Source organism: Spinacia oleracea, chromosome 3, assembly GCF_020520425.1.
Source record: "Spinacia oleracea cultivar Varoflay chromosome 3, BTI_SOV_V1, whole genome shotgun sequence".
Taxonomy (NCBI): domain Eukaryota; kingdom Viridiplantae; phylum Streptophyta; class Magnoliopsida; order Caryophyllales; family Amaranthaceae; genus Spinacia; species Spinacia oleracea.
This window is the reverse complement of record NC_079489.1, coordinates 7,465,410-7,485,472: the sequence shown is the minus strand read 5'-3', so window position 1 is coordinate 7,485,472 and position 20,063 is coordinate 7,465,410. Positions and strand designations below refer to the sequence as shown.

Sequence of the window (20,063 nt, the reverse complement as noted above, 5' to 3'; positions counted from 1 at the left end):
TAGTCATAAATTTTAAAGTTTGACTAAAAAATAGCAATGGTGCAAACATGAAAAGGGGAAAGGAATACTCCGTAACCAAAGTAAAGAATAGAGACATGTACAATTGTACCTAATTAATTAAATTGAAGCATATAAAAGGTTTCTTTATTAATTAATTAAATTGAATACTCCATATGGGATATATGAACATTCAAAATTTAAAAGAAAATTTAAATCATTAAAATACTCCATTTATTAAAGAAACAAAAGACATTTCAAGTAGAATATGAAGTATAATACTTCAATTAATTTCATTATATCTCTAAAAAAAAGCTTAAATCGTAGCGTTTAAGATCACCATGTTGCTGAAGTATTACTAGCATACTCGGACTGGATTGTTTGTTGATGATTGCTCCGATTACAACCGCAATTACCACAAAAAGGTGATGACCCTTGATAGTGAAAGCGTTGACACGTTGGACAATGTTGGCATTTCCCATAAACCACCCTTGTAACTACAACCCTTTTGTCATTCGCATTAGAGCCATTAGCATTATAGCGTTCCATTATAAAACAAAAGGTTCTTTTAGAGAGAACAAAGTAATTGAGAAAAGCTTGAATAATATTGACTCGGCTGGCCAATATATATATACATCTTATAAAAGTGTATTCAACTATACATATCAACCTGTTCCAAAAATAACAAGAATATCGTACATAATTACAGGATTTTCAGGAATCAAATTTACCACGTATTTTCAACATAATAAGAAATGTTGATTAAAATGAGAATTTTAGTATATAAATAATTGTAATCGAAGCAAGAATATTGTTTTTGTAATATTTGCTGTGAGTATATTAGTATATAGTACCAAGAACTCCGTATAAATTAGTTAATATATACTTTATTAGTTACCTATATTAGTATATAATATTCTTTACTAATTAAACTATATTAGTTAACTATATTAGTATATAGTATATATATAGTACCAAGCACTCCGTATTTTACTTAAAGTTTATGATACGAAATTGTAATTTAGGTAATATAATAATATACTTTAAGTAAAATTAAACCATATTAGTATAATATTCTTTACTAATTTACTTTAATGAAATAATACCAATATCTCGTCAAGAAAATAACTACCCTAAGTCAAAATTAAGGCGTTTTGCTATTACAATTGCCTCGCTTTGTATTGACTTGGGCCATCATTAATAGCCCGCCCGTCTTGAGTTAAGTGTTTGTTCGGAAAAGGTTAGTGGATTACAACCCAAATAACATAAGGGGCATGTCATTGTTCTGGCTGTATTCGTGATGGCTTGCGCAACGAGTAATTGGGCACGATTAGTGTGTCAGTTGGTAATTAATTTAGTAATGTTGCTAATTTGGCAATTACTCATCAAAATGTGTAATTAATGTTTGATTAGTCTTAATCTTAAGATTACTAGTTGTTGGATCGTGCGTTAGACTCGTTACATACTGACGGTGTGCTTTGAGCAATATCCTCTTAATCTGCCAGAACTAGTCTGATTTAATTCAATATCAAAATTACAAAAGATCCCCTCGTTGAAGGTTGTATCTGAAGGAAATAATGCCCTTGGTCCAAGTATGCATTCTATGTTAAGTCTAATAAATGCGGTTCAGTATTAATTAACAAGTTAATAATTCAGTGAGATCAAGTGAGCTGAATGCCTAGCTAGAGGCCGCTTCAGTTCAAGTGGAATTAATGATATTAATCCACAGCTTACTCTTGACTGAACCCGTAGGGTCACACAAATAGTACGTAAACGGATCAAGTATTTAATGGCATTAAATACTCCATCTATGAATATTCGGAACCGACGGATCTTGGTTTCAGTGGGAGCTAAGATCGTCACAGGCAAGAAATGAATACTCCGGAAACGATGATATTGCCGGAAACGGAAATATGGATCGTATCGGAAATATGAATATTATCCAAGTCGTAGATGTTGCCGGAAACGGAAACATGGTACGTATCGGAAAATATTGTTGGAAATGGAAATATTACCAGAATCGGAAATATTGCCGGAAACGGAAATATTGTCAGAATCGGAAATATTACCGGAATCGGAAAATAATTCCGGAAACGGAAATATTAAAATATTTGTTCGAAACGGAAATTAATTCCGGAATCGGAAATATTGAATATTGTTCGTATCGGAAATAGATTCCGGAAATGGAATTTTAATCGGAAGCGTATCGTACGAATTAGCATCGGACGAGGCCTGCCGGACGAAGGCCCAGCACGAAGCCAGGCCATCGCCCAGCAAGCACGCACGCCACAGCCCAGCGCGCACAAGGCCACGCATGCGTGGGCCGCGCTGCGTGGGCTGCTGCTCGCATGCGTGGGCAGCCCTTGTGGCTGCCGTGTGTGTGTGAGTTTGAGCTCATGCGAGATTCCTGAATCTGCAAGAGTCAGTGTATGATTAAATGTCTATTCCTATTGGATAAATTGATTAAGTAGAATTCATGTAGAATTCTAATTCCAATTAATTCGCATCCTACTAGGATTACGATTCCTTTTCCATAACTCTATAAATAAAGGCCTAGGGGTCATAATTTATACACAAGTTTCAAAGTATTCAAAAGTGAGTTTTTTGAGAGAAAATTCAAACACCCATCTTGCCCCAAAAGTGCCGAATTTTCTGAGTACCTTAAGGGCGATTCTAGTTGGTCAATCTTAAGGCGGATCCGGACGTGCTGTGGACTTTCTACGGAGGGACGACACTTGGAGTCCTAAAAGACTTGTTCTTGTTCGGTTCGGGCGCAGCTAGGGAAGGCACGCAACAAAGAGTATGCATCTAAACTATGCTAAATGATTATGTGTAAATAATATGTTTCCTGGGTTAATGGTTGTTTCCGCATGATCTATGTAATGTCATATGTATCATAACCTAACAGTATCAAACAACGATGTGTTAGAGGTATACAAGATGTTCGATGCGCGATGATCGTAGTTTTGCAGAAAACGAGTTTTATTTGATTCGATTTGCTATGTATTTGATAGATTCAGATTTCTTTTGTAGATGTCGTATGACTTTTTATTTATGAATCAATTTTAATTAAAAAAAAAAGAGTCACAAGTTGTATCGTTGGAGTGATGGATAAAAATTAGCATTAACATATAAGAAGTTATTGGTTCAAGGATGGGTAGCAACAATTTTTTTTGTGAGGATACATTACACAATCATGTATGCGTATGATGTGGCGCTACGATGTCATGCCACTTGCCAAGTCATCGTGACATGTGGAGAGATGTCATGGATTGTTTTGGAAATTTAATAATATATATAGATATAGATAGATTGTGACTTAAAATCACATTATTCAAGCGCAGCACGTATCAAGGACACCAATTTGAATATTTTTTGTTCCTTTTCATTATAATCCTAATAAACTAGCCAAATTAAATTGGGAATAAGTTATTGACCTTTTTTTTACGCATGGTGTATAATAAATTTAGTGTGGATCAAATTCATTAAAAAATTGGTGTTACATTTGAGAAAATGCCTTTCATTTTAATTTACATTATTATATTTGGATCAACATGTGAGATTAATTCCTCAATTTTCTGTAATATGGTGCGGTTGTGGTTGGATAATTTACTACAAGGTGGTGGGAGAGACCATGAGAGCAATGAAAACGGCAAATGAAAGTGAAGTGTGTTGTCCGGGCGATGCCCTGTTGCTGCTTTGAATAATTAAAAAATTCAAGATTATTCTTCAACTTAATATTTGATCAAAATAAATGTAGTCCATAAAAGTGAAAAGATTTATTAAGTTCATCAACTACACATGTACACTATGTCATTTATCATGTCAAATAATTTTTCAGTTAGATCATCTTACAATTCATTTAATTTATTTTCTAATAGAACTAAGTGCTTCAAATTATTAAACACCAAACTAGATATATGCCGAACATTTCTATAGTAAACGCTTATGAGACTTATGATATCATGTTTAATTCGTGGTTTTCCTAATGAATTAATTCTTACGTAGTATTTTTATTCCAAGTCAATAAGAAATAAAAGGTAACATAAAAATTTAGTTGATTTATACTTCATGTTAACATGTATTTATAAGTTAACATACATGGATAAACAAAAATTAATGGTTGGTTAAGAGAGTAATGTGATTTATTTTCCAAACTCGAGGTCTTGTGTTCGAACCCTATCGTATTGATTTTTTGTTGTCAATAACATTACATAACATGCATGGTGTGTGGATGATGTGACGTAAACATGAGAGTTCTACATGGCACATAAACTTTTTTCGCAACGTCTTTTAATATATTAACTAGTGTGTGGTCAGGGCGATGCCCCGGTTTATACATAGAATAGTTAAATTTTTAGATTTTTCTTGAGCTCAATATTTGACAATAGACATGTATACCATAAAGTGAAAAGGATCCATTAATTTTGTCAACTACACAGGCACATTACGTCATTTATCATACCATCTAATTTTTCATATAGATCATCTTACAATTAGTGTAATTAATTTTCTAGTTGAACTATGTGTTTCAAATTAATAAACACCAAGTTAGATATATGCAGCCATGCAAGACATAGTTGCTGCTTATGAGACTTTATGACATCATGTTTCTTTATTTGTCCTAATTCTTTGATTGTTAACTTTTTTCAAAAATAATCCATAGAAAATAAAAAGTCACATAAAAAGTTAGTTATTTTAGACTTCAGGTTAACATTTATTTATAAATTAATGTCAAGAGATAAAACACAATTGTTGGTTGGTTAAGATGGTAATGAGTATAGTCATCCACATTTGAGGTTTAGAGTTCGAATCTCATTGTAATGATTTTTGGTTGTCCATAACATAACATACCACTTGAAGAGTGAATGATGTGGCGCAAAGAGAAGAGTACTACGTGGCACATCGACTTTTTTCACAACGCCTTTTAATATATTAGTATAGATTGAGCAAGATTTTTGGTTGTCAATAACATTACATAACATGCATGGTGTGTGGATGATGTGACGTAAACATGAGAGTTTTACGTGGCACATAAACTTTTTTCGAAACGTCTTTTAATATATTAAGTAGTTTAATTGTGGCCCGGGCGTTGCTCCGGGTTTTACTATTAGTAGGATTTACTTTAAAAAAAAATATGTGCGTAGTTGGTGCTATTATCGGATTTCTGTGCAAGATTAGTGCTGGTCAACAAACTTCATTCCCATATCCGAAAATCAAAACAAAGTCGAATTCTCTTCTTCACGATTAGTTGATTATACCCTTGTCAAAGTTTCCATCTTCTGTACTCATAATTGCACTCATATTTACACGCCATTACCCTAAGTTTTGTTTTTGTTTTTTAAGCTTAAGTTGAGAAGAGAAGAATTGTACATGTATAAGTTAAGTAATTAATCCCTTTTGTTTTTTCGTTATGTTCATGAATTCATTATTATTCATTTTAAAAAGGTTATATTTTATTACTTATAGAAAGATATAACATTATTGTGACTAGCTAAGATGGTAAGAATTATAACTTTTAATTCAAGAGGTCTAGTGTTCAAGTTTAACATGTTGGATTTTTTGGAAGAAAATTTCGTAAAATGCGTTGTTTTTAATTACTTTTATTTTTAAACTCAAGGTACTATTTAACAACCAAAAAATAAAACAATAAGATAATATCTTGCAATTTGAAGCAAAAATAAAGTAATCTTTGACATTTTTTTGAAGGCAGTATTTGACCTTTTGCTTAATACTTCCTCCGATTCTTTATTGTTGTAACATACTTTTCTACACGGTATTTAAGAAAGTGGTACTTGAGTGAGACCACAACCACTTTAGTCACATTATTTACTCCATCTTAAATGTAAAATTGTAACTTTGGGTCAAAAATGTTTCCATTTATATTCGAGGAAAAGACTCATGACTTGCCATATTTAATTGTCTCTAAAGCCATTAACCTAGCACACAAGTACCTGAACTCCATCCCTCAACCAGTCACAACTCCTCTTATTCGATCAACAACCACTACCCTCGGCCGAGTTTAAACCCTTTTCAAATTCTTTTACAGGTACTATGGTGATTGACGAGTTTAAATGGCTCATTTTTTTTATTTACTTTAACAACTAAATTTGTATAGAATTTAACTACAATAGTGAAATATAAGTAATTTGAAAATTTAATTTCGTTATATTACCTCCGTTATAAAAATATAGTTATGGTTACTATTTACACAAATATACAGACACAATAGAAAAAGTATGTAAAAAAGATAAGTGCATGAATATACAAAAAATATGGATAAAGTAAGATAAATGATCGATTAAAAAGGTGAGTTGGTATAACAAAAAAAATGAATAAGTAAGAGAAAATAAGTGGAAAGCTGTAAATATTGTAGGGTAAGACATTAAATTTTCATGTCCAAAAATAGAATAGAGAATTTAATAAACAATATAAAATGAACTAAAACAGAAAGTGTAAAGATCATTTTAAAACGGAGTTACTCTATAATATTTAAAATTATACACGGAATGAACAACCATAGACGGAAGACCTGAACCTAACAAAATCGATGTCGTCTTCTCAAACCAAAATGGACTAAAATGTAAATCAAAATACACTACGAGAATGAAAAACAAGATTTAAGTAGCTAGCTCATAGGTTTTCAATACATATCTTCAAGTCCTTCTCCAAAAACGACTCATGCATGAAATTAAAAAACAACTAAATTTCAAGATTTAAGTAACATTTATGCGAAATAATTGGAGTCGGAGTCTGAGTCCGTGCTGGAGTCTCGTCGTCCTCTCATTCGCCTCCGATGATACCACCATTCACTAAATGGTATATGGACCGCATGGCAGTGGTCCGACCATTCATCACAAGGAGCAGCTATATCACAAACGTAACAGTGACACTACAAAAACAAAAGTATAATTAACAACCATTAGTCCATATACTACGTACGTAATAATAGTATGCAATATATTTTGGGTGCAAATGAGTCACAAGGACAACAATTATTAATCATATACTCCTACTCTCTTAGTCATGTAAAATATAAGTATAATTCTTAAATGGACTTGATCCACACTAAATTTATTGTGGACCATGTCTTAAAATAGAGTTAACAACTTGTACCTAATTTATTTTGGCATTTTATTAGGATTATTATGGGAAAAAAAATATCTAATTAGTGTTGTTGATACATGTTGTGCTTGAATAATGTGATTTTAAGTCATAATTCGCTTTTAAAAACATAGGGTTACTATGCTTCAAAAAATAGTTACTATGTCTAAAAATATTGGTGTTTAATTTATTATAGTTACTATACAAACAATAAATGTCACTATGAGTGTAAAAAGGTTCTAGTGAAAATTATTGATTTTGGATCCACACTAATATTATTGTGGACCAGGTCCACGCAAGAATATTCCTAAATATAAAATAATTAACTATTAAGTAGTGCGTAGGAGAGTGAGGGATAACTCAATTGGTTAGAACTTTAATCCCAGTTTCAGGTGATCCTATGATCTATTCTCATCCCCGCCCATATAACTCATACGCACCCAAAAAAAAAGTGTACTCCCTCCGTCCCGGAATACTTGACCTGTTTTCCTTATCGGGCCGTCCCTTAATACTTGACCTGTTTCTAAAAATGGAAATATTCTAACAATATTATATTATTTCTCACTCCACCCCTATTAACCCACTTACCCCCTACTCCATATAAAAAATAATTAAAAATTCAACCCCTACTCACCCCCAACCCCACCCCTTTACACATTTCCCACTATCTACATTAAAATAATACCCCACAATCAAACTTTACCTATTAAATTAAATAAGTCAATTCAAGTCCCTTAAACTCTATACTGGTCAAACCGGGTCGAGTATTTCGGGACGGAAGGAGTAGTACATATAATTAATCTTTGGGGATTAAGGGGGTATAGCTGGTATTCCTAATTCTATAAGCCACAAGTACTCAATTTAAAAATAGAAAAAAGAGTACTCCACACTTAAGTACTCAATTTGAGAGTACCATACTTTTAGAGTGATGATAACAAATTACTAGTGTCCTAATTCTTTTTTAAGTTACGGAGTACATAAAAAATATATTATTACTTTATAATTTCTATTTTTTAATTTACAAGATAAAGGAAAATATGTATTTTACTATGTAGTATAACTATAACAAAAAAAAAAAAAAATTATTTCTTTCTGCGTTTATGGACTAATCTATTTAAATGTTTTTATAGTAAAAGTAAAGCGTTGATAGTAAAAATAATTTGATATGTCAAGTACTATGTGACACCCTGTGATACTCTTAAAAGAGTGACATGTAGAATTGAGAGTTTGAGACGCATATTAGTTGTCTTAACTAGTGACGCTTATAACCTTATTCACTCGATTTGGGATGTTATAAAAAATACTCCCTCCGTCACTTAATACTCACACCGCTTTCCTTTTTGGGTCGTCCCTTAATACTTGCACCGCTTCTATAAATGAAACTTTTTACCAATATTATATTATTTCTCACACTTACCTACTAACCCACCTACACCCCTCATCCCTACAAAAAATAATTTAAAAATCCACACCCCCACCCACCACTCACCACTCCCCACCCTTTACTCATTTCCCACTAACTATATTAAAAAAATATCCCACTATCAACTAACACCCATTAAATTAATAAATCAATTCAAGTGTCTTAAACTCCGTACCAGTCAAACCGGTGCGAGTATTAAGAGATAGAGGGAGTAACTGTATACATATAATACGGAATACTAAAAACAAAATAGGATGTACTCCGTACCAGTTTGCAATGTGTCTCATGGGGTGTCTTTGAGAATGGGTATTTCGCGCATTGATGCCTTGAATGTGGAAAATCTCTTAAAGCCACCTGCAAATTGTTAATAATGTACGATCTTATTGGTTTCTAATAAGATATATGCAACTTTACCCTTGTAACCTTGTTATAAAAAGGTTATTAGTTTCTAATGACCGTCAATTCGATACACAACGATGCTAATTAACTTGATTAAGTTATGGAGTAGTATGTACCTTTCCATGTACAGCGATAACTTTGAAATTAACATCATCATCAAATTGGGAAGGAGGAGGCGGCTTCGAGGATGATTCATGAAGATCAAAATCTAAGATGAAACATTCTTCAACCTTTTCGAATTCTCTTATGCGTTTTCTGTTTTTCAAAGAAACTACTGATCTTATTGGAGGCTCTTGTTCTTCATTTTGAGATGTTGTTGATGCAGCTGCTGCATTATTCATCCGTCCCTCATTTTCCATTTTTTGGGGAAAATAAAGAGGCGCAAGAAAATTATGAAGATTGAAGATCACTTTATATATAATATATACGGAGTAATAATTAAATAGGCTGAATATGAGTTTCCCAACATTTTCATAAATGCACTATATGCAATGTGCAATCTAACAATTGTACCATAAAATATTTTTTGTTTTTTTGTTTTGTTTTTTTTTTTTTTTTACATAATCCCAATCCGTGGACTATGGACCATGGTGCACATAGAGCATGGTGCACCATGTGCGCCAAGAGAACACTTGTGCATAAACAAAAGAACATGACACTATGACAAAAGAACATGCAATATAATGTTTTACTTTTTTGTGATAAAAAATCACAATTTATTAAAAATATAAAAAAATATATGTCGATGTTCTTTTTACTTAACCAGATGTTCTTTTAATTATATACTAATGTTCTTAAGGTGCACCATGCTCTATGTGCACCATGGTCCACCTTCTAAATTGCGTGTAACATATAATGTTATAGACTTATAGATATCCTATTTTAATATTTAGGTTTGAAATAAAAATGCGTATAATATTCTACTATATATCAAACATTATGTCGAAGTAATTATTTTAATCAATTAAATTCATTTGTGCATCAAATACTAAGATGAAGGCGAGAATATAATATATATTAACATTTGTTTTCATATATAAAAATAGGGCCAAAGTAAATTATGTAAATAGTGCAAAAAGTCAAAATAGTGCGTGTATCCCGGGAGAGAGAGTATGTAGATGTGGTAAAGATGAGTGGGTGTAAGAAAAAAAAAATGAATAAAATAAAAGAAAATGAGTGAAAAGTTGTAAATGTTGTGGAGTAAGAGGGTAAGATAGTAAATTTACATGTCCAAAAATAGAATAAAGCACATTGTAAATAACTTTATGAAACAGACTAATACGAAAAAGTGTAAAGATCATTTTGAAACGGAGGTACATAGTACATTATTATTGATTTTGAAGAAATAATTTTTATTAACTGAAAAATATTTATCACTGAAAAATATTTATCACTAAAAAATACATAACTTTCACATATATAATAGCAACTTTAAGTATTTTGAGTTAACTTTTACTCTATTATACAACTAGTCTTATATGCACGCGATGCGTGCGGATCATATAAAAACTTAAAATTGTATTACTACCATTAAATATAAATATCAGATAAAAAAAAAGCTCGCAAAGTAGTAACATTTCAAAATAAAAATAGAATTATATTAAATTACACAACATGTTGCTGTTAATTCTAGATGTCTCAGAAGAGAGATAAAAACCGAATTACATTAAATTACACTACCCATGAATATCTATATCACCTAAGAATAAATCATGTAGCTGAATAAAAGTAATTATGCAGTGATAGAAACTTAACATAATGATGCCAACGTAAACCCATTAAAGGAAAACATTGGGCTTAAATATTGGGCCCAAACAAAGAAGCTTACAAAAAAAAAACCAATAGCCTGAATACAAAACTCTACCCAAGTGTTTCACCTTTTTCTTTCATTACCCTATCTCTTGTTTTGCCGTGAAACTTGAAGGATGATTCAGCCGCAAGTCCTCCACCAGAGGAGAAAGAATATAAGAATTCAAAAATGGCGGAAAAGGCAGTCACAAAAATGGTGAAACTTGAAGGATTCCCAATCTTTACTTCTCTCTAACCAACTGCAATAAAACTCCCCACGAAAACCTGCCATACATCGAAAGCTGCTATCAAAAACTGCTTAGTGTATGCACTATTTGGTTTTTCAATAGGCTGAGTGCCTAAACATGTAATCAACAATGCAGCAGAGAGTAGACAGTGATCTGATCACAGCCTCACATGGTCAACTGGCATTTCAGTATGACTATCAAACTCATTAAACCAAAAAATGAAAACTAACGGTAATCTTAAACATTAGATGCAAAATTAAATTTGTATCTATTATGTTATTCACACCTGTGGACTCTAAAACATCAATAGTGTCTTGATTAACAGTGGCATCTTCATTGATGTTAGGATGGCCCAAATGTTATCTTTCTGAAGTGTTTGACATTTCTGACGTAGGAGAGTGAATGACACTGGAATTTTTCACAGCAGGGAAATCTTTGGCCTTTTTACGAATGTGATCAAAGATTGTATGCCCAAATATGATCTTGCAAAATCATCCTCATCAGCTTTATCTAGAATTCATTCAAGAACACACCTCAAGGCAGATTCAGTCTCCCAAACAGAAAAGAAAGGTAAGTATGATATTCCAGTGGGTGTTATTTACCATACCTTCTTCTAAATCATCATCCATGAGTGTAAAAGAGGGCCTGTCAATACAAAAACCACATGTAAGAGACAAATGCAGACTATGACCGTTTTTCTTTAATTTTCACCTTCATCTTCCTCCTTTCTTTCAAAATTTCAGATCTTTCCTTCATTAATCTACATATGAGAGATTATAAAAACCATCTACAACATCGAAGATCACGGCATTAACTACATAAACTCACTAAAAATTCGGGTATGTTATTCTCCCATAATCAGAATTGTTCATCTGAAAACTAACGCCCAAGAACGATTCATAACGCTAAAAAACGGTTCATAACGGCGTTCCACCGTTATGTAACGGAAATGCCCGAGTTTTGTGTGAATTCTATTAAACCGTTATAGAACGGGGTTTCTCGGAACGGTGGGTCTGAAATCCGTTACAACTCGGGCGTTCTATAACGGAACGGGCGAGTTTTGTTTCAATGGTTTAAACTAAGAAACATAATGCTAATAACAATGATTTTATGATAAAAAATTCATGGACGACAAATTTGAATGTGAAAAGATCCAAATCAGGCCAATGTGATTCCAAAATATACTCAAATGATTTTTCAGAACCCTCTTTGCAAACAATCTCTTCCTTCAAAACCCCATAAGATAAACATTAAACACTAACTGATAACTAACATATAAAAGAAAAATACAGAATTGTACAAAATTGTACAAAATCAAAAAATTAAAAAATGAATGCAGTACCTTGCAAAAGCCATTGTTCACGGCGAGCATCAAGCTTACACTGCTTCAATTTCGCCGACCTATTCGCCTGTTAAATAAAAAAAACTCCATTGTCAGACCAAAATCAAACACATTACATGCCATCGAAAACAAAACTGAGAAATAAAATTCAAATTGAAGAGATAAATAATTAAATTAATTATTTCTTGCCGAAATCCTTAGAAAAATTGGGAATCGATGCATTGATGATTGAATCAGACCGCATGATGAAGATAAACCTCGAATTTGATTGAAATAAAAAACCCCTAATATTCCAGAAATGACGGAGGAAGCTCGAGTTCGGTATTGAGCCAGAGTCAACTCGCCATGAATATCTGAGTCAATCTCGTCAATTAAATGGCGAGGAACGCCGAGTCAGTATTGATTTTAGGGGATCCAGTGTGTGTATCCAGTGTGTGTATTGATTTTAAGTATTAATAAGTATTAAGTATTGAAATTATACACACTCATAGGAGAATTGGCCCGTTCATGTAGAATTGAGAGCTCTAAAATCATGCTTAATAAAATCATACACACACTTATATTTAAAACTATTATCATATACACACTCATATGAGCTCTCAATGCTGGTGGTGTTGAGGAGTATATTGATATGGTCTTATAGAAAGTCATGAGTGTGTATATGATTTCAAAAGGTCAATACCAAATATTTGTCATAACTCAATTCTTCAGCAATTACTGTACATTACAGCCCAATCAAAAAAAAAAAAGATGCAGAACCAACCTAAAGTTCGAGTTGGCTCGATTCTTCAGCAACTCCAGCTTCTCTTTAATATAATCAACAGCTTGTTTCAAACCTGGGCGGAGTGGGCGCCCTTCCTGCCAATCAAAATATCACAAATTCAGGATAAAGCTACAACTGTATGCCCTTGGAATTTCTTTGCAGAAAGTGGTAATACCATAGTGCCAACTTAATTACTCAGTACAGATGACCACGTAAATCTTGTTTCTAGTAAACTACCAAAATAAATACACAAAGGTTGAAAGCTACCTTTTCCTGAAATTTGGTGAAAGCAGTACAAATAGTTGTTGTTTTAAAAGGGAAAAAAAGAAGCTATATGAAGACCAAAATCACCAAATCCATTATGGAGTACTACGTTTTAAATTATCATCAATATCCAACTTGGTTAGTTGGTAGAAGTTCTAACACACCCCAGGAAAGAACTTGGGATCCTGGCATTACTAACTAAAAAATGCATTTACGAATAGAATAAAAATATGACAAAATAGAAAAATGGTAGTAAAAAAGAGTAGTAATAAATCAGTAAGATTTTGATAACAAAACCAATTCCTAAATCATTGTTTCCTTGAGATTGGAATTGTTATAAGGTACGTAATATTATGCAGCAAGTTATGCTCTGATATGCAACATCGACATATTCCGAATTTACCAGACTGAAAAGAATTTGCAGGAAAAAAACATGTAAAACAGAAGAATACTGAGATCTAAACTTTTAAAAGGGATCAATTTATAACCATATTCAATGTCAGCTAAGCAAGATTACAAAATAATGGCTAAACTTTACTTACAATTTAGCAAAGGAATAAATGCTTTTCAAAAAGTAAATTCAAAGGTATATTCCGTTTCCTACAGGACTAACAACTTACTGAAAGTGGCAACCAATTCTCTATTTAGAGATTGAATTTAATTACCTTGGATTAGGATTTCCTTTAACCACTTTCTGACCATATTTTCTCCATCTATACCCATCATCTATGATATCAATATCACGTGTTGTTTGAACTGCAACTCTTGGCTCCCTCATTGCTTGACTCCCTAGTGCAGTTGACATTCATTCATTCTCAACTTCTCCTCTCCTGATTTCACCAAAACAAACCAATTCATTATCAATTGTCCAAGGATAAAAAAAACAAAAAAACTAAATTATAAAATTCATGAAAGGAAAACAAAAGTTAAAAGGTTTATTACCATCAGCTGATGTTCTTCACCTATGACGACCCATGTCAACGTACCTCATCATCAGCCATCGAAATCGACGAATTCTCCGGGGTAGCACCGGAATCCATTTGCCCCGAGGATGATAAATCAATCAGAAAATTGAAATCAAATGAATCCCCCATTTATTTGCAATGCGCGGATGGTGCAGGGGCCTGCACGTAGATCTACGTGCACCTGCACCAAAACGCAAAAACATTAAAAGAAAACGAAAAAGAACATAACAAACTAAACAGAAAGAACATAATAAAGTAAACGAAAAGAACATTAACTAAAACCTGAAAAGAACACTAATGCTAAAAAACTAAAGAAAATATACAAAAATAAAAATAACATATTCTCTCTCCTGATAAACTATAAAAAGAACAATTATTTTTCAAAAAGAACATCGTGTGAAAAATACAACAGAAAAAAAAAAAAAAAATATTATCGATAATGTTATTAAATATTAAAAAACATAAATAAGTTAAAAAGAACACAAAATAATTAAAAAAAGAACGACAACTTTTTTACAAAACAGAAGAAAAAAGAACAAAACACATGGAAAAGAACAACATTTTCTTTTTCCTTATCAAACAAAAGAACAGAATGAAAGGGACGAAAAGAACAACAAATCTATGTTCTTTTATTAGTTGTATTTGTTCTTTTCAAACCACTTAGTGTTCTAATTAAAAAGACGAAAACGACGATATTTTGATGCACTTAAAACTAGATCTATATTTTTATTTAAATGTATTTTTGTTCTTATCCCACGCATCAGAACTATGTTCTTTTATTAAGTGTTATTTGTTCTATTCAAACGATTTTATGTTCTAATTAAAAAGACGAAACGAAGATTTTTTGATGCACTTAAAACTAAATCTATATTTTTTTAAAAAGTATTTTTTGTTCTTTTACCACAAATCGGACTATGTTTTTTTTTAAGTGTTATTTGTTCTTTTCAAACCATTATATGTTCTTTTTTAACAATCTATGTACGTTGATATAAAAGAACAAACTATGTTGATTTAAAAGAACAAACTATGTTGATGACACAGTAAAAGTAAAGTTGTGAAAAGAACATAACAACTTGAAAAAGAACATTAGAGGAAAGAACAAGGAAACGTACCTTAATCACTTGATCAACATGTATCAGGAACATCAATATCTTTTAATAAATCTTAAAAAACTGATCTCAATCCTCGGAAAATATCACGCTCTCCAGAGATTCTCTTGCTTCGAAAACTAACCAAATTGAACTAGTGTTTTTTCTTAATTCACTCATTTTCAACAAACAAGAAACATTCAGAATGAATTTTAGAGAGAGAATAAGGAGAAAATGTTTTTTTTACTCTATCACTCACCATCTAACTCTTTCTCTTTCAAAAAATCTCTCTTATGTTGAGAGAATATAAATCATCTTCTCTTTCTCTCTCTAAAATGTATTTATAAAATGACTAATGGTTATGACTCATAAGTACAATTATTATATATATAGTTGCTGAAAAATAGAAAATGAACAAATAGGAAGTAGAATCAAATAATTGAAGAACAAAGAAGGAGAAAGGAAAAATTGTTAAAGAGTGCATAGTGAGAACTGTGCACGTGTTTTTATTTTGTTATTTTAACAGAGTATTATAAAAAGAACAAATGAAAAGACTAAAAGAACAAATATAGAGACTAAAAGGAACAAGTCAAGTACTTTGTCCCACAATAACATATGATTCGGAATCATCATTTTCATCATTCTGTTATGAATTATCAAGCACATTATTCTTAATATCTGAAAAAAAAATAATAGGTTAACATGTATAAAAACAAGAAAAAGAACGCAATCAAAGAAACAAAGGATAAATAAAAAGTAACAAGAAAAATAACACAATAAAATAAAAAGAACAAGTTATGAAACGCAAATAAAATTGAAAATAATAAAAAAGAAGAACACAGTAAAATAAAAGAACAAATTATGAAACGCAAATGGTCTATTTTTCTACTATAATGAAACTGTTCTTTTAATACGAGCATAATGAAACTGTTCTTTTAATACGAACATATGTTCCTTTAATAGGTAAAAATGTTCTTTTCTGAGAAAAAATCGTAATTACGTAATCAAAATCTTCAAAATCAACGATTTCAACAAAATCAGCATGTTATTACATAATTTGATTCATTAAAATCATCAAATTCATCAAAACACGATTATTACACAATCAAAATCATCAACATAGTCAAAATCATCAAAAACACAATTATTACAAAATCAAAATCATCAAAACATACCATTTATTATTACAAAATTGAAAAATTACCTCCCAAAATCAGATTACCAGCTGCAGAATTCAGGTTTGAAGAAGAAAAATCAATTTAATTTGATGTTGAAGCAGAAAAATCAACGAATTTTTGGGGATTTTCATTACTTTCTCTCTCTAAAACCCATTAAAGAAAACCTAGTTCACACTTTCTCTCTCCTCTTCATAGTTTGAATTCAAAATATAAAACCCAGAAGAATATATATCGCAAAAATAACAACGAATCAAATAAAAACGCGATAAACATAGCTGAAAAGAACAGAGCCTTTAATGTTCTTTTGTTTAGGGGAATTGTTCTTTTGTTCAAGGACATTGTTCTTTTTTCTGGGAATTTAATAAAAACGCGCGTTTTATGTTTAATGTTGGTCGTTTTGATCCCGGTGCACCTAGAGCTACGTGCACACGCCTGTACCATCCAATTTGCGATTTATTTGAATAAATCAATAAGAAATTTTTATAATCAATTAGAAAATTGAAATCAAATGATCTATCATCTGAATCCCCCTTTTATTTGAATAAAATCAATCAGAAATTTTTATAATCAATTAGAAAATTGAAATCAAATGATCTCTCTCTGAATCCCCCTTTTATTTGAATAAATCAATCAGAAATTGAAATCAAATGAATCCATCATCTGAATCCCCTTTTATTTGAACAAATCAATCAGAAAATTGAAATCAAATTGAAAATTAAATTAAGAATGGAAGGGTAAATTGCGTTTGGAATTGTAAAATACTCACCATTACGTTTTGTTGAACGTCTGAGGAAAGCCATTGAAGGAATTGGAGGTTCGAGAGGCGTTTTTTTCTTTCTTTTGGAGAGAGAGATTTACGCACAGCCTGCAATAGCAGTAATAGGTAATTGGGAAGATATTGGGGTATTTTAGTATTTTTGATTGGGGACACGAAAAGTTAATTTACCAAAATAACCTCAGCTGTTGGCTTATATAATAGAGATATTTATTGTATACTACTTGCTGATAAGAGTTTTGTTATCTTTATACAGTGGACATGAGATTGACTAACAATCGGATTAAACTTTTAGAATGTTGACTTTTTAAACGGACAATTGGCCGAATGTGGTATTTTTTTAATAATAAAAAAAAAATTACAAGGTGTACAATTGACACACACACACAAAAACAATTAAGATACTACTCCTTGCTTTCCATAATGTTTTTCAATTTCTTTTTATAGATCTCAAAATGATATTACCATTTCAATTCATTCCTTTTTAAATTTATGTTTTCTTCCTAAAGACCATTATAATATTTTTTTAAATGCATGCTTGTCCTAAATTTTAATAGAAATTTGTGAATTACATGGGAAAGTAATTTTTTAAATTAAAAGGTTGAGTTGAATACAACAATTTTTTTTAATCCCTTCCCAATATTAAATTGTGTATTTTCCTATAAAAATATAATTATAAATTTATAAATAATTGCAAAACATACAAATACACAAAGAGAAAAATATCGTGAAAAATATCAAAAGGGAAAACATTTTTTTTGTTCTTTAGGGAAACTACTGATTTCATGTGAGGCTCTTGAGATGTCGTTGAAGCTGCTGCTGCATTCTTCATCCGTCCATTATTTTCCATTTTTTGGGAAAATGAAGAAGTGCAAGAAGATTCTGATCTAATATTTCATCTCTCCCTTTTTATTTTTTACATTTAATATCATGCACGTGATTTAACAAATAATTAATATGAGTAAATATTCTTTATTTATTTATTTAAACAATGCAAATTAAGAAAAATAAAAATGATTTTACTTTTAACAATAATCTAACATTGGGAAAATAAGAGATATTTAATGCCCTATTGAGAAAATGTGAGAGATTAATTTAATACTCAATAAACTTAATTGATTAAAATAATCACTTTACATGATTTTTTTACAGAATATTAGAGACATATATTACTCCGTACAATATAGAAATGAAATATTCAAATGTAAGAGCAAGATCAAGGGGGTCTTGTCTTAAGATTTTATTCAATTGTCATGTTAGTATTTCATTAATATTTAATAATTAAATTATTGTTAAGCTTTCTTAAGATTCAATCAAATTTATTTATTCACCCATCAAATTTATTTAAGAGTTGTATATTTATGTACAATATTACTCCGTATTTTATTATGTAATTTAACTCACAAACCAAGTCTTAATTAGTTGAGTCTTAGTTTTTCAAGATTCAATTTAAGACTTTGTTAAGACTTATATACTTCAATGCTACAATTTATGTGTCTGATCTTAAGACTGATGAGTTATGAAATGTCAGCACCAATTCAAGTTTTAAGACTTGGAATGATCATGCTCTAAAGATTAAAATAGGACAACCAACAAATACGTAAAGAATAAAAAGGGACGGAGAGAGTAGCATATAAAAGGAAATATTCTAAATGTAAATATTAAAATGTGACACTAGAAACAGAAAACGTAAAAAATAAAAAGGGATGGAGTTAGTTTTTTTTTTTTTTGAGGGAGAGTTAGTAATTAATATTGATAAATATTCCTCTTTCTTTTTTTATTTAAACAATGCAAAATACGTTTATTGAATTTTTTTTAACTTTATTTATGCTACAATATAAAAGAAAATATTTCAAACATAAAGATTAAAATGAGACACCCAAAACGGAAATCGTAAAGAATAAAAAGGGATAAAAGAGTAATTATTCACAAAAGTTGAAATACAATACCTAATAGTAGTAACATAAATACGATGTTTAAGTTTACAATAAGATTTTTTCTCTATCTATGTTTCAATCTTGTTCGATTTTTTACCAAAGAATGAGGGTCAATCAATAGTATTCAACACACAAACAAATCATATTTTCGTAGCTTTCCTTAGCTTTAGCTTTTGCGCTTAGTTTAGCCCTAGGCTTAGTAGCCTAGTGGTAGCGTAGCGATAGTTCGTAGTTTTCTCCTTATATTGAAGAACTTCAAGCACTTAACGTCAATGTAGTTTTCAAGTATTCAACCACGGAGGTACATTTCTTCATGATTTAATGTTGTCCGGTTTTTCTTATATATCAATCAATGATATTTATTTGCCTTGTATGCTATTATCTTTAATCATTTCATTTGATTTCGCGTTAACGTTGTTAAAAAAATAGGTTGTCATTTGGTGATTTCTTATGAAATTACTTGTTCACGAGCAATGCATTTACATAAAAAGGCCAGTCGTCCCTAAAGGCAATACTCCTAGACACTTTTATCACCCTACAAGATAAGGTGTTGTTGCTCGTTCACGTACGTATTACTTTAACAACCACATAATATTAGCTACAATATCTTGATAGCTAATTACGTAATTTATAAAACTATCGTTGACTTTTAGATCATATATTTTAACTTTTTACATGGATCAGATCCACACAATTTATTCCCTCCAATAAAACATAGAATTAATTTTTATTACTTTATTTTCTTTTTCCTCACTACTCTCTCTCTTTTACTCCGAAATTTCCTTTTCCCCT

General features: G+C 31.1%; 1 protein-coding gene and 1 long non-coding RNA gene across 7 annotated transcripts; both read right to left on the bottom strand.

The window, feature by feature from the left end:
- Positions 1–6,476: 6,476 nt before the first annotated feature.
- On the bottom strand, positions 6,477–9,375 carry LOC130470751 (RPM1 interacting protein 13-like). The gene is made up of 3 exons (XM_056841268.1): positions 9,040–9,375; positions 8,792–8,878; positions 6,477–6,889 (listed from the first exon to the last, which is right to left on the bottom strand). The coding sequence occupies exons 1-3, from the start codon at positions 9,280–9,282 to the stop codon at positions 6,725–6,727; spliced, it is 495 nt and encodes a 164-aa protein (XP_056697246.1). The 5' UTR covers positions 9,283–9,375; the 3' UTR covers positions 6,477–6,724.
- Positions 9,376–10,646: 1,271 nt separating this feature from the next.
- LOC130470647 (uncharacterized) lies at positions 10,647–14,348 on the bottom strand. 6 transcript variants are annotated; one of them, XR_008931363.1, is made up of 8 exons: positions 14,271–14,348; positions 13,994–14,158; positions 13,065–13,159; positions 12,559–12,654; positions 12,302–12,368; positions 11,567–11,719; positions 11,246–11,469; positions 10,647–10,996 (listed from the first exon to the last, which is right to left on the bottom strand). It is a non-coding gene; the product is annotated as an uncharacterized lncRNA (long non-coding RNA). The 6 variants fall into 6 exon arrangements; XR_008931358.1 differs by having other exon boundaries at positions 11,246–11,719; positions 12,559–12,664; XR_008931357.1 differs by having other exon boundaries at positions 11,246–11,719.
- Positions 14,349–20,063: the final 5,715 nt, after the last annotated feature.

Coding starts and splice junctions, on each gene's coding strand:
- LOC130470751 (XM_056841268.1), bottom strand. CDS start 9,282: ATGGAAAATGAGGGACGGATGAATAATGCAGCAGCTGCATCAACAACA. Junction 8,879..9,039: donor TTATCGCTGTACATGGAAAG/GTACATACTACT, acceptor AACAATTTGCAG/GTGGCTTTAAGAGATTTTCC. Junction 6,890..8,791: donor ATGAGACACATTGCAAACTG/GTACGGAGTACA, acceptor TTGTTTTTGTAG/TGTCACTGTTACGTTTGTGA.